Raw genomic sequence first — 14,599 nt, 5'->3', positions numbered from 1 at the left:
CGCGCTCGCGTTTATGGCTATTAGCCAATTCGGAAAGAAACGTCCGTCGGCTTTCTCTGCATCCCGCACAAGTCGGTTATTATTCGATTTTTTGGCCTTACGGACAATCTGCAACACAAACAATAAACAAGTGTCTAGTCGTCCCGCAATTCATACATATTATATTATACCTGCAATGAGAAAGAAAGCTGGTTTATTTATTTAAATTTTTAACGGTTGATGAATCATAGTGCTCTTTTTTGTTTTATATTTTTTTTGTCTTCGATGATTTATGATATTTTGACGATTTCGTTGTTATTCAAACTGTATGCACAGGTGTACTGGCACCATATAGCCAACTGTAGTATATGTGTGTGACGGTTTTTATTATTCGATAGACGCCGAAGACAATAGTTGCAAAAAAACGATTGTGGGCTTCGACAAACCAAACACTTTCATGTATACTCTCTTTGATTGTACTGTTATATTTGGTTGTTATATAAAAGAAAGCACTTACCATATAATATGTTAAGTATACGAAGTTCTTTCTTATATGTATGAATATTGCGACGTGACACAATATATATAATATAGTATACATTATATTATATATAGGAGAGAACTTAAAATAATTATATTCATATATAAATGTATGTATATATATGTATTCGACATTTGAACATCGAGAACAAAACTCTCAAAATGCAAAACTGTATTTTAAATCTTGAGAAACGGCTAAATATTATTGAAACATATGCACTTGAGAGTTGAGAATCGTTTTGAAACTGTCAAAACGCGAACTCGATTGCTATTGTTGTTGTTATTGTATTAATATGTTACAGGTATATACCATACCTTAGGTCCTTAACTATTATTTATTTGTTGTGTACAACTTCTTTAACGTTTTCAAAATTCCAATACGTTTTTTCTGGTTGAAATATCATAAAACAAATAATCGTTAAATATTTATTATTCGTTATATAATAAACTTGAAATATCTACATATTACTATATATGTAGATATAATCTATATACTGCACTATATTCAATTTAAAATCAACCATTGTAGAGTATACACCCGATTTTGGATTTAATTTTATCACACACAGAATTTAAACTAGGTTTTTTCGTTGGGGGGAGGCAGTTGATTCTTTACTTAAAATATATTTGATATATTTTCTTAACAATATTTTCATTGGATGTCAATACTTAGAAACGTATGCAATTCATATTAATTAACGTTTAATTGTATTCTCAGGTCGGCTCTCCAATCTTTACATCGGGTAAGCGCTCAAGCCCGCGAACACAACTTTTTTGAAGGTGGTCTTACCCACGATTGGATAACACATTACGAAAAACAAATCTCCTCCGACCAGTCATGTCTAAACGAATGGAACGCTATGGATTCAATCGAGTCTCGTCGTCCTCCGTCACCTGATTCACTGAGGACAAAGTAAGTCCGATCATCTAAATAATATTAATGCTTATCATATACTCTTATAACTGCATACATTTCTATTTATCGTGCACATTCTTCATCCCTGGTTATTTATAGACCCAGCGAACGTGAAGAAACTGAACGCGTGATACGCAGTGCCCTGAAAGAAATCATGATGAGCGTAGACTTGGACGAGGTGACATCCAAGTTCATTAGGGGCCGTTTGGAAGAAACCCTAGACATGGACCTGGGTGAATACAAACCGTTCATCGACCAAGAGATGCTCACCGTATTGGGTCAGATGGATGCGGCCACGCAAATATTCCCTCACGTTTACCTTGGTTCCGAATGGAATGCGTCAAATCTCGACGAACTCAGCCGAAATGGGTAAATAAGCATAATACTAATAAACACAGTACACATACTATACGCTATGATACCGAAACACGTATATGAATGATGTATCGTATATTATATGTTATCCTATATTGAGTATATTGGTAGTGAGTCACATGTTCTGATTTTCGAATCATATAATAACTGAAGTAAGTCAAATTTAAACGAACTAAGCATATAGTTATGTGTTATTTTTCAAATCTGGACAACTTAATGAAAATGATTATCTAACTAGAGTAGATTCAGGTAGTTCAACATTAACAACGTTAAGTTACAAGTTAATATAAAAGAAAAAATAAGTCAAAAATAATTTTATTTTTTATTACCGCCAATTACTAATAGTGATTTTAAATTGTTTAAATAATAATTTAATATTTTATTCAAAATTTATTCTACAATATTTATTTTAGTGGCTTTAATAGTTACTCTTTTTCAATATATTAATATTAACATCGTATTAATTTGTTTATTTTTGTTTAAAACCGTTGTGTACAACGTGATTATTAAAAAATAAAATAATAATAATTAATTAATTTTAATTACATTTTTATATGTGTTATATTATACTGTACAGTATAATATCAAAGATGGTTTTAACTTATGTATTATTTTTTTAACTGACTAAAAACATTTTTTATTATTATGGATACTTAAACTACCTATAGTTTATAATTAATTAAGAACAATTTTAAAAAATTAACTTTGTTATTAATATTTAATGTATTTTAATATGTAAATATTTTAATTTTTTTTTTAAACATTGTTTAATAATATATAGGTATATTCAAATACTTGATATTCGAATAGATGCAATTAGCTGTTTCCTACCACTATATCATACTTAAAACATATACAATATACATACTCATATAATATAAGCATATCAATTATATTTCACGTTTATTTTCAGTGTACGGCACATACTGAATGTGACGAGAGAAATCGACAATTTCTTCCCTGGCTCGTTCAACTATCTCAACGTTAGGGTGTACGATGATGATAAGACTGATCTATTAAAACACTGGGACAACACATATAAATACATCACAAAAGCCGAGTATGTAAAACTTTCACACATTAAAAAAATTATAATATCAACGTCATTATGCTCAACGTGTGTTCTATTTTATTTTTTTTTTTAGACAAGAGGGCTCTAAAGTCTTAGTACATTGCAAAATGGGAGTCAGTCGGTCTGCAAGCGTCGTTATCGCGTATGCTATGAAAGCTTACAACTGGTCTTTTAAAAAAGCGCTTGATTATGTACAGTCTAAACGCACCTGCATTAAGCCCAACAAGCATTTTATCCTACAGTTAGAGACTTATCAAGGAATATTGGCAGCGATGAAAAACCGCGAAAAATTACAACGTTCCAAATCTGAAACAAACTTGGTGGCCACGTCAGGCCTTATCACACCTCCTAATTCACCTAAAAAGCCTTTGGACACCCCGAGATCCCAAAGCGAAGGTGACAAAGACGCCACGCCACCGGATCGATTAGACAAAGAAGACGAACCCGTCGTGCCTAGTCCGCCAACACGGTTAATGCCGCCAAAGTTATTAGATATCAGTGGATACGATTTAATGAAATGCGGTGGAAGACCAAAGTCATGGTCACCGGAAAATAATTTTGCCACCGATATTTTAACCAACTCAAGTGAGTTAATTTATTTATAAATCGTCTACGTTAAATAAAATAAATAGAGAACTCTGTTATTCCAATCTATATGTGTTCAATTACTTATATATTTTAAAAAAAAAACTAGAAAATTTTTTTTTTACAAAAATGAGACTAATATATAAATTCAAGTTTTTAGTATAAATAGCTTAATACTTTTAACGCTTTTCGATACAACTTTAACAAAAATAAATATTTTTATGTGTGAAATCATATTTAATATCATTGCTTTTGTGGCTCAAAATTACATAAAACAAATTGTCGATCAAATTAACAAAGTATTTTAACATCAAAATATTCACAATGCATATAGGTATGTGTATGTATAAATTTGTACTATTTTTAATACCAATTTTAAAAGTTTGCAGACTTTGTTAAATATCATAACACGTTATTAAACCATTTAATAGCTTGCAACTACCTATTATAATGGGTAGAATTATTGCATTATCATCGTATTTAAAGCATTCGTGAAGATCATTCGTATAAAAAAATAAACTAAGGTTATTATAGTCATCATATACATTTTGTTGGTGTTAAAAAAAAATAGAACGCATCCCATAAAAATATTTGAAGGTATATATTTATAAAAACATCAATAAATATATATTTATATTTTCAGCGTTATTGTCGCAATCGTTGGAGAAAATTAACACGGATAAAATTCCAGTTGAAGTGGAAGTGGAAGTTCCAAATATTCCCCCGGCACCACCGCTGCCTCCATTCGAAGCCATAAGTACAACGTCAGCGTGTTTATGCCATGCGGAAACGGGCTAAGATCGTACAGCGTATCGCAAAACAAAATCGTTCAGTTGCAACCAGCTACACCACCACCCCCAAGGTAATGTAAATTATTGTACACACCACTCAATTTCAAGCGATTTATATGCTAGCAGTAGGGATTTACATAAACTGTATTAACATAGGTATCTGGTAAATACGCGACGAGAGTGATTAAAAGTCTTATTAATAAGTAGATATTCGTATAATTAAATTTATTTATTTGTACCGCTTGTGTGTAAATATTTTTTTACGTACCACCCTTGCATATTATGCATCAATTACGTACCACTAATGATTAAAAATAAAATTGTTCAATGTTTTTATACATCTTTATCTTTGTTTATTATTAAAACGTGAGACAATTTCTTATCACAGTTATATCTGAAGTTCTACTGGACCGATTTTCATGATTTCTTTTTCTAACGCAAGTACTCGGTGTGCAGATGAGCCATAAAAAGAGAAAAGTCCAATACTGCTCGCATAATCGTAAGAGAGTTTCGCGGGCTATAATTGTACCTGACTAACTCACTGACTAATAAACTTAACCTAAACTTAACTTAACTTAATCTAACTTAATGATAGATCGAGGCTTGCAATTTACACAATATATTCCACTATTTACGGACCACTATTTGACCATAGTTTGAAAACTTCTGTATTATATCATATATTTTAAATTTTTAACCTAAAAACTGCAAAGTCTTAATTAAAATCTGATAACTGTTATAATTTTTTAATTATGATAATCGAAGTGTAGAATTGTTGTACCTTATAAAAGTATGAATATACTTGATATGTACTGTAATTTCTAAATAATTATAATAATGAAAACTACTCAAAATACTCTGATAAATAATTTAATCATTTTAATTTATCATCACACTTTTAAAATTGTGTTACAGACCGTCGTCAGTTAAACTACGAGTCAACGAGCTGGAGTCCAGCGGTATCAGCGGTAGCAGCAACGTCACTAGCAGCAGCACCGGTGGTTGCACGTCTAGTCCTGACCGCAAATCGACGGTGGACCCGAGCCGAAATCTGGTGCTAAATCTAACCACCCAGTTCGAGGGCGTGGTAGCCTCTTCGAGCGCGGCTAATTCCCCTTCCGACGACAACGTTCTAGTCAAACCTTTACCTATGGCCGAATCACCGAAGTTCAGCCGCGTAGCCGTCAACAGACCTCCTTCGATCGCCATTTGCACCCCACAAAAACGGGACGGTGGCGATCTGTTCTCATCCCGACTGGACAGGGTGTTCGATCGCGAGGAGCGCAAACAATGTCGCGAACCCGCGGCCGACCATCAAGCTACGGCGGTGAGCGGCGGAGACGTGTCTCGACAGAACTCGTGGAGCTCGTACGACAGCGCTGTCGTTCTGCGCGACGTCATATCCAGACACAGTTCGTGGGGCTCCTGCGACACTCGCACGTTGCCGTCCAGGAACAGTTCGTGGGGCTCGTACGATATCCGGCCGACCATGCAGTACGTCAGCGAACGCGGAGAGAAGCCGGCAGTAATATCTACCGCAGCCTCTGTCGCCAAAACGGTCGTGGACGAATCGTGTTACCGGCCGGCCAAGAGGCCGAAGCAAAAGGATCATCAAAAATTACTGCTACCCAACTGTTATTCGAGTTCACCAACGCTGGGTTTGCAGGGCGCTTCGCACAAGCTGGCCAACCGGGCGACCGCGTCACAGCCAAACATATCCGGTTTAGGAAACACCGCCGCAACCAACATCGTAACCTCCGCGTGCAACAGCAAGCACAGTAGTCTGGTGAGGAGTCTGAAAGAAGAGTTCGAGGCCAAAGCGGGCGACGCGGTCGAAAAACCGGCGAGGAAGAACAGCGGCGGTGGAGGCGGTGGGAATTCAGCCGATGACGACGGTGCGGGCAACGAACACGTTAAAAGCCTACCCACGTCGCCGGTCAGCGAACACCCAAAGGTCACTCAACGGCCCAGCCCGGCCGCTTCCATGGAGGACATATCGGTCAGAAAACTTGTGGGAAAATACGAAAACGGCAGAGCCCGGTCCAAGACTTTCGTGCAGGACAGTGGTTGTCCGCGCAATCCACACCATCAGCAGCAGCCGCCCATACCGACTCGGGTGTCCAGCCTGGACGTGACGGCGATCGGGCCCCGTAAATTCGAATGCAATCCCGTCGTTAAGACAGTCGTATTGCCCATACAGCAAAGCGACATTCGCGCGTCCGTCAATCGGGCGGCCAACAACAAACTACAACAGGGAAAATCGCATCCGCTGACTAAATTATCGTTCAAACAGCTGAAGGTAAACAGCACCGTTTACAACAGCATGTGAGCAGCAAGCACGGATCGTCGAAAACCGTAAAATGAAAAACGCGTTCGACTTGTGAGTCGTAATATTATTATTATGACGTACTATATATACGTGTTGACTCTTAATGAATATGTTTTGTTTTTTTTTTGTTTTATGTTTTTTTATTTTGTACCTTTGAACTCTGTTACGTTATATCTATTTTTACTTTGACAATTCATCTGTGTAACGTTTTTCCCATTTTTCCGATCCGTTTACTCCCAATATAATAATATATAATAGTAAACATCACTTCTTGTCAACCCCCCCCCCCCCACCAGACTTTTTTTTCTAGTCTAACGCGCAAAACCACCGTATAAACTGTGTACATAATAATATATATTATAATATTATTCAATTATTATAATACGAGAATTTACCCATACCTACCATTGTTTACAAGAATCTCTACGTCGCTTTACTTTACGACACGCTATTCAAAGCAAAAACAATAATGAAAATTATATATTTTAAACATTATAACTTTAGCACAAGAAAAGAATTGTTTTTGTTTGATATATATGTATAGGTGCGCTCTCTCGTATAATATATAATATAATATATGCTATCTGCATTTTCAAAAAATAAAAATTACAATATTGTCTTACAAAGTTGTAGATCTCATTTTTTTTTTTATCGCTTACCCAGGCGGAAACATTTGCTTCCTCGCATGTTCCGGCAATCGTAATAACAATATATTGTATAATGGTTGGTCGATCCGTTGTGGGCACCACTCTCCTCCTATATTTAAATAATATTGTGTATATAATTTTGTAAGCTTAATATATTGTGTGTTGAATAAACGATTTTAAAAAGTGTGTATACATTTTAAAAATATCTGCGTTTTTATTTATATTATTAACCTAACCTAACCTAACTCAAGTGTCATAATATACATTATATTATTATCAATAACTATTGAGTATTATGAAGGCAAAAGGTTTACATGTTTTTACTTTTGTTATTGTTTAAATAATGTTTTATTCATAAGCGTAACTTGGCGGTGGTGAATGGGGGCAACTGCCCCCACGACCAAAAATGTAAAATCATTAAGCAATAACCATGAATACTCGCATTTCGCTGCTAAGTGTATAATCAATAATAACACTAATTTATTATCAAAATATGATAATCAATAGCATAATAACATATAGGTAGCTACATTGCTACAATACATATTGATATCTATTTCTATATCATTAGATACATAAAGTCATAAACTTTTATAATAATCGTTCAGTCGACACATCTTCACACTTTTGGATGGTCGATTTTTTTTCTATACTTTTTTCTTCATTATATTATATGTATGTAAATATGTAATAATACAGCCAATAAAATATTACTACAATAAAAGCGAAGTAAAAAAAATATTTAAATAGGATGAGCGTTAAAAATTAAAAATAGTATAATGTGATGTTCGAATTGCTCTCTAATTAGTGATAAAAAAATGTTTTAATACTGTGCTTTAATAACGCAAATTGTCTCGTTTATATTTTAATAATACTGCTAAATTATGTTTTGATACCAACCATCTATCACCTGACAGCCTTGTTAGTATATTCGAATATTTATATTTAAATACTTTTTTCCAAATAAACAGTTAAGAAAAAAGCTGTAATAGCGTCGCAACTCAAACCTAAAATGCTAAAATAATATTCATAATATGGATAGAATATTATACCTCATATAAAAATAAATATATATAAAAATTATTTATTTGTATTTAACGTACATGAATATTTCAGTTGATATCAAAAGTATTTAACTAAAAACAAAGCATTTGTAAAGTATTTTGAATACTTTAAAAATTATATTTATATTAAAATGATTTAAAAGAAAGTATACAAATACACGTGCTTCAAATACAAATTAGATACATTAATAATCAAGTATTAAAATTATGGGCGTTCTCACGGTTGGGATATGGAGGATAGAAACCTTGGAGGTTCTTTATTTTCTTACATAATATTAGGAATACACGTTTTGTCTACTTTTGGTAACACTTTAGCTTATTTCGTAACCATTTTTTTCATCCCCCTACATTGAAATATCCTGAGAACGCCTCTGATTAAAATAGGTACGCATTCTGAATACATTTAAAAAGTTTTCTTAATAAGAATGCCACCCATCTAATCTTACAACCATGTTTTCATAAATTGTACTTGTTCATTGTTGTTTGATGATTGTATATTGTAAATGTATAATGATTTAATTAAATGAAAAAAAATGTGTATTGAATATTGATCATAAATGTTGCTATTTCCCGAATTAGAGCGTCCTAATATTGATTTACGAATTACGAGTATATATACAACAATTCTTATTCTTATAGTCACACACCCGTTTTTACATCAATACAGACTATTCTTACGCATTCACAATAATTAGTTGGCATAGATACCAAATTATTGATAAATCGGTTAGTAAATATAAATTTTGTTTCTATGTTTTATTATTGTTAATTAAATGGTATTTTTATTGATGAATAGTTATATAATATTTTATAACAATATTATTGTTAACTCCAACAAAGGCATGTAAGAACTCAAACCAGGAATTAATAAATATTAAATACACGATGAAAATCATATAGTTACTTATACATAACATATAGAAATATATTAATCAAATACACTTAAAACTTTGTAACATAGTAGTTTGAAATGTTTAAAACTTCTTTTATACGTTTAACGTTATATTAAATATAAAAATCCGACCTGCGATAAAAATTGTTACAATTTAGTATTTATTATTAATTTAAAATTCGTAAATAATAACCTCGAGCGTTACACTTAGAATCCATCACAGATACGTAATATCCATAATTATCACTCCGTGACTTGATTTTCTGCCACTAAAGGTAGGTCTGTAGCTCATAATTTTCCAAAGTATTATTCCATGGCGGCGTGTTATAGGTTATTTATATTTTTTAATAGCTCCTATTAAAGCTTACAGTCTATTTATCGAAATGATAAATGAGTACCTACTGTACAAGTCTCTATACACTTATGACCAACTTATGTTCTGTCTGCATTTTAGTAAGCTTTTGCTCCATTGCTGATTAGATCCGTCGACTACGCGTCTTGTGTTGTTGAATTGAAAGGTTGAAATTCTCACAAAGAATTGTCTATATTTAGATGTATATAATTATAATACCTTATATAACATGTAATAGAGTTGGTAAGCTTTGGATAAATAAATATCCTCCCCCCCTATAAATACAAAATTATGAAAATATGTCACTACATCTTACGAAGGTCAACAATTTATTGTGAAAATTAATTATACATTATAACTAAACTTGTTTATTACTATGTATGTGTATAACTGATTAATAAATAAGAAATGAATACAGCTTTTTGTTTGAATAGGTAAGTTTTTAAAATCTGATGAGAATTCAATATGATTTTAAATATTCTTTTTAAATTTTAATAAAACTAATTTTTTTTTTTTTACTTTTTTGCATTATGGTAATTTTTAAAACACACAATATTTTTACAAATATTCTAATTTCCAGTTAATTTATTTTTAATCTAATTATTTCTAGATATATGTCATAAACCAAAAAAAAAAAAATTAAAAAATCAAAAGATTTAAATAATATATTTTAACACATAGATATTTAACAATTTTAAAAACATTTTATCGCCCATTATGTAGTTATAAAGTTTTTTCAAATCTTAAACAATAATAATTATTAAACTTTATATTGACAAATAATTAAAATACATATCATCTAAGCGGAGAGTAATTGAGAGTTTCAGCATAGGCAAATAGTATACGTACTTGTTTACTTGTTTTCGTAAAATCTGGCTAACTGTTTTATTATTCGATTAGCGTAAGTAAAAAATAATCTTACTGTGGCTCAACTACAAAATGCTCCAAAAATTGAATAAAATCCTCCACAGCTTGATTATCCCGAAACACGTCTAAAGCACGGAACTCGTTAAAAAATGAAAATGAAAATGAATTGTATTTGAGTGATATTAGAAATAATGCAATACATACTAGAAAACAGGCGAGTAGCCAGGGGGGATGTTACAGGTGTAGTAACACCTCCCCTCAGCCGTAGTATACTTAATATGTTTTATCAAGATAAAGATGTATCATAAGCACGATTTATCTTAAATCGATATATAATGATGTATGTGAAAAATTTAAATATACGTAAAGTAATCAATTTTGTGTGTATAATTTTGTCAATTAATTTTGAATAACACCTTAGAAATTTCTAGCTACTCGCCTGCTCGAAAAATAGAAACTAATGAAAAAAAATTTAATAATTATTTCCTATACTTAAAAATGTAATGTTTTCATTAGATGAAAAAAAAAAATTTCTCATTTTTTTTTTTAATCGTAATAAAAGCACTAGGGTTCACCCATGGTTGAAACATACCTAGGAGGCCCCCGGCTATATTAAATCCTACTAGCTCTAACTTCTAAGGATCATTCACTTCTGAGCTACTATAAAATCTCGAAAACTACGAAAAAACCATCGTGCAGCAGAACAATAATGCATAATACAATTCATAATAGTATATTTCGAAGTAATACATTTTGGGCGTAATGTCGCTTGTCGAAACAAGCTTGTTGCGCCCTGTGTCGGCTTTGATAAGAACGGTATCACCACCGATAACAAAATAACAACAAACTCGAGATGCTTGAGACCCGAGTGGCCGAATTAAATACTTATTAAAATGTGCGTTAAATTCAAACATTTGATTTTAAAAAAATATTTCGATATCCATTCAATGTTGCTGAGACACTTTTAAGTTGTTAAATGTGAATACGTGTAATCCCTAAAAACGAAAATGAAGTTTTTCATCGACGAGCTGGAGGTTTTGTTCCCGTACGAATACATATATCCCGAGCAGTATGCGTATATGGTGGAACTGAAAAAGGCGATAGACGCCAAGGGACATTGCTTACTCGAAATGCCATCGGGAACCGGTAAGACCATTACTATACTGTCGTTGATCGTCGCTTACATGGTCAAGTATCCGGCGAAACTCGCCAAGTTGTTGTACAGCACCCGTACGCTGTCCGAGATCGAAAAAGCGGCCGAAGAATTGCGGGTGCTGTGCGACTACTACAAGTCGAACAAGTACGATGCCAACGTGCTGGGAGTGGTGCTGTCGTCCCGCAAGAACTTGTGCGTCAACCCGTCGATCGCTGGTGAAGTAAACGGTCGCGTGGTAGACGCTCGCTGTCACGCGCTGACCGCGCCGTTCGTACGCGCTCGGCACGCCGAAGGCGAGACTGTTAACGTGTGCGAATTCTATGAAAAACTCGATTCCCTGGGAAGAGACACGATTCTCCCTCCAAACATCTACAACATTGAGGACCTGAAAGAATTGGGTGTAAAACAAGGCATTTGCCCTTACTTTGTGGCCAGACAGACGCTTATACACGCCAATGTCGTCATATATAGTTACCATTACCTATTAGACCCGAAAATCGCGGGTATAGTTTCCAAAGACTTCAACAAGAACACCATAGTGGTGTTTGACGAGGCACACAACATTGACAATGTTTGTATAGACTCGCTGAGTTCACACATCACTAGCAAAAACCTGGACAAAGCTTTGGAAGGACTCAATAAACTAGACACTGAGATCACGACCATGAAAGAGAGGGACTCTCAGAGGTTGAAGGAAGAGTACAGAAAAATGGTAGATGGTTTGAGGGAAATTTATAGAAACCGCGAAGCCAATGCAGCTCTAGCCAATCCAATTGTACCTGATCAGGTATTAAAAATCACCGAATTGCCAGGTAGCATTAGAAGTGCTGAACACTATATTGGTTTTATGAAAAGGTTCATTATGTACCTGAAACTCAGAATGAATTCTACCACTGTAGTACAAGAAACTCCTATAATGTTCATTAAAGATGTGTTCCAGAAAGTATGTATAAATAGGAAACCACTGAGATTTTGTACTGAACGGTTATCGTCGTTACTAAGGACGTTAGAAATATCTGAAATCATAGATTTCTCTCCACTTATCACAGTTGCTCAATTTGCCACTCTAGTATCGACTTACATGAAAGGATTTATGATAATTATTGAACCATTTGATGAAAGGTCATCAACAGACAGCTGTGTCATGCATTTTAGCTGTTTAGATGCCTCTATTGCCATTAAACCAATTTTAGATTATTTTAATACTGTTCTTATAACGTCAGGAACTCTATCGCCATTAGATATGTACCCCAAGATTTTGAACATCAATCCAGTAATAATGACGTCCCTGACCATGACATTGTCCAGACAGTGTTTTTTGCCTATGGTAGTCGGACGAGGTAATGACCAAGTAGCACTAACATCCAAGTGGGAATCAAGAGAAGACTCATCTGTTGCACGTAACTATGGACATTTGTTATTGGAAATGGTAAAAGTGGTACCCGATGGTGTTGTGTGTTTTTTTCCATCATATCTATACATGAAATCCGTGGTAGCTGCTTGGTATGATCAAGGATTAATTGAAAAGATTTTAGATTACAAATTGATATTTATTGAGACACAAAATATTGTGGTCACTAATCATGCAATAAAATGTTACGCAGAAGCCATAGAACGAGGAAAAGGAGCTTTGTTGTTGTCTGTTGCTAGAGGTTTGTAATTTTTTTATTCAAATATTATATTTTAATAATTAAATATTGTTTAAAACATTATTTTAATGTTTAATCTTATATTAATCTACTGAATATCATAATTTAGTCAGAAATATTTTAAAACACTCTTTTCCGTATTTATCAATAGTTATACATACTTGGTTAAAGAATAATCTATATATAATTGTATAACTACTTAATTTTTTTATTCAGTTAGAAAAAATGAAGTATATTTATTCATAATTTATTGAAATATTTATGTCTTATTATAAGATTATTTCTTTGTGTTTTATTTTTTTTTAAATATTACAAATTATTTTTGTTTACAGGTAAAGTGTCTGAAGGTATGGATTTTGATCATCACTATGGTCGAGCAGTAATTGTTTTGGGTATGCCATATGTCTATACTCAATGCCGTATATTAAAAGCCCGTATGGAATATTTATGTAGTCAGTACCAAATATCGGAAGGTGATTTTTTAACATTCGATGCTATGAGACACACTGCCCAGTGTGTTGGACGAGCAATCCGTGGTAAAATGGACTACGGCATCATGGTGTTTGCAGACAAAAGGTTTGCCAGACACGATAAAAGAAGTAAATTGCCTAAATGGATACAGGCATATCTAACTGACAATGTTTGCAACTTAACAGTAGATGAAGCTGCACAAATGGCTAAACGTTGGCTAAGATATATAGCACAACCTGATCCGATTGAAAATCAAATGGGAATATCATTATTAGATGTAAATGGACTGAATAAAACTGATTTCTTAACTAAAGTGATTCAGAAATGTTGAATATTAGTTAAAATATATATTTATGTAATTTATATTTTTTGTAATTTTGTCTAAACTTTATTAAAGTTTATCCTTAAGTGTTCAAATTATTTTTTATTTGTAACCAAAAATGTATTATATAATATTTTGTTATGAAATTATTTAAAAAATTCCTCAGAAATAAAAACTTTTTTACTATTAATAAAATAAGAATATTTAATTGTACATTGATTCTTGCAATAATCATAAAAAAATTATTATTTTATTACATTTAAGTGAAAAAATTGAATATAAAACATATGTTCGTGTGTCTTAACCCTTGTCCATTGATGTATTAGTATGTTAAATTATATATTTTTATTTTAATATTAAAATATCATGAATATGTTTTATTAATAAACACTGGGTGATGTCCCACCACTATTTTTTTAGATTTTGAGTGTATTAATGAATGTATTAATTTTACAATTATATATAGTTTTTATTTTTGCATCTGGAGACACTTTGTATTAGAAAATGTTCTCCAATCATCAACTTTGCTAGAAATCTCTTGTAGTTAAATGAATCTATTTGGTACTTCTGAGGGTTAAAAATTGAAAAGTTT

At 32.8% G+C, this 14,599-nt stretch overlaps 2 protein-coding genes across 2 annotated transcripts in view; both read left to right on the top strand.

Annotated features, from left to right (window-relative positions):
• LOC114123238 (protein phosphatase Slingshot) overlaps positions 1-7,437 on the top strand; it is a 56,296-nt gene extending 48,859 nt beyond the window's left edge. Inside the window, 7 exon segments of the mRNA XM_027986139.2 lie at positions 1,238-1,432; positions 1,535-1,804; positions 2,724-2,870; positions 2,956-3,467; positions 4,111-4,215; positions 4,218-4,329; positions 5,174-7,437. Coding sequence (XP_027841940.2) covers positions 1,238-1,432; positions 1,535-1,804; positions 2,724-2,870; positions 2,956-3,467; positions 4,111-4,215; positions 4,218-4,329; positions 5,174-6,587 — 2,755 coding nt within the window. The 3' untranslated portion in view covers positions 6,588-7,437.
• A 3,818-nt stretch (positions 7,438-11,255) lies between these two features.
• LOC114123218 (general transcription and DNA repair factor IIH helicase subunit XPD) lies at positions 11,256-14,428 on the top strand. Its single transcript, XM_027986117.2, has 2 exons — positions 11,256-13,217; positions 13,547-14,428. Exons 1-2 carry the CDS (start codon positions 11,417-11,419, stop codon positions 14,014-14,016), a joined length of 2,271 nt encoding a protein of 756 aa, XP_027841918.1. The 5' UTR covers positions 11,256-11,416; the 3' UTR covers positions 14,017-14,428.
• Positions 14,429-14,599: the final 171 nt, after the last annotated feature.

This window comes from Aphis gossypii, chromosome 1 (assembly GCF_020184175.1).
Source record: "Aphis gossypii isolate Hap1 chromosome 1, ASM2018417v2, whole genome shotgun sequence".
NCBI lineage: Eukaryota > Metazoa > Arthropoda > Insecta > Hemiptera > Aphididae > Aphis > Aphis gossypii.
Note: the sequence above shows the minus strand (reverse complement) of the source record. Positions and strands in the feature narration are given on the sequence as shown.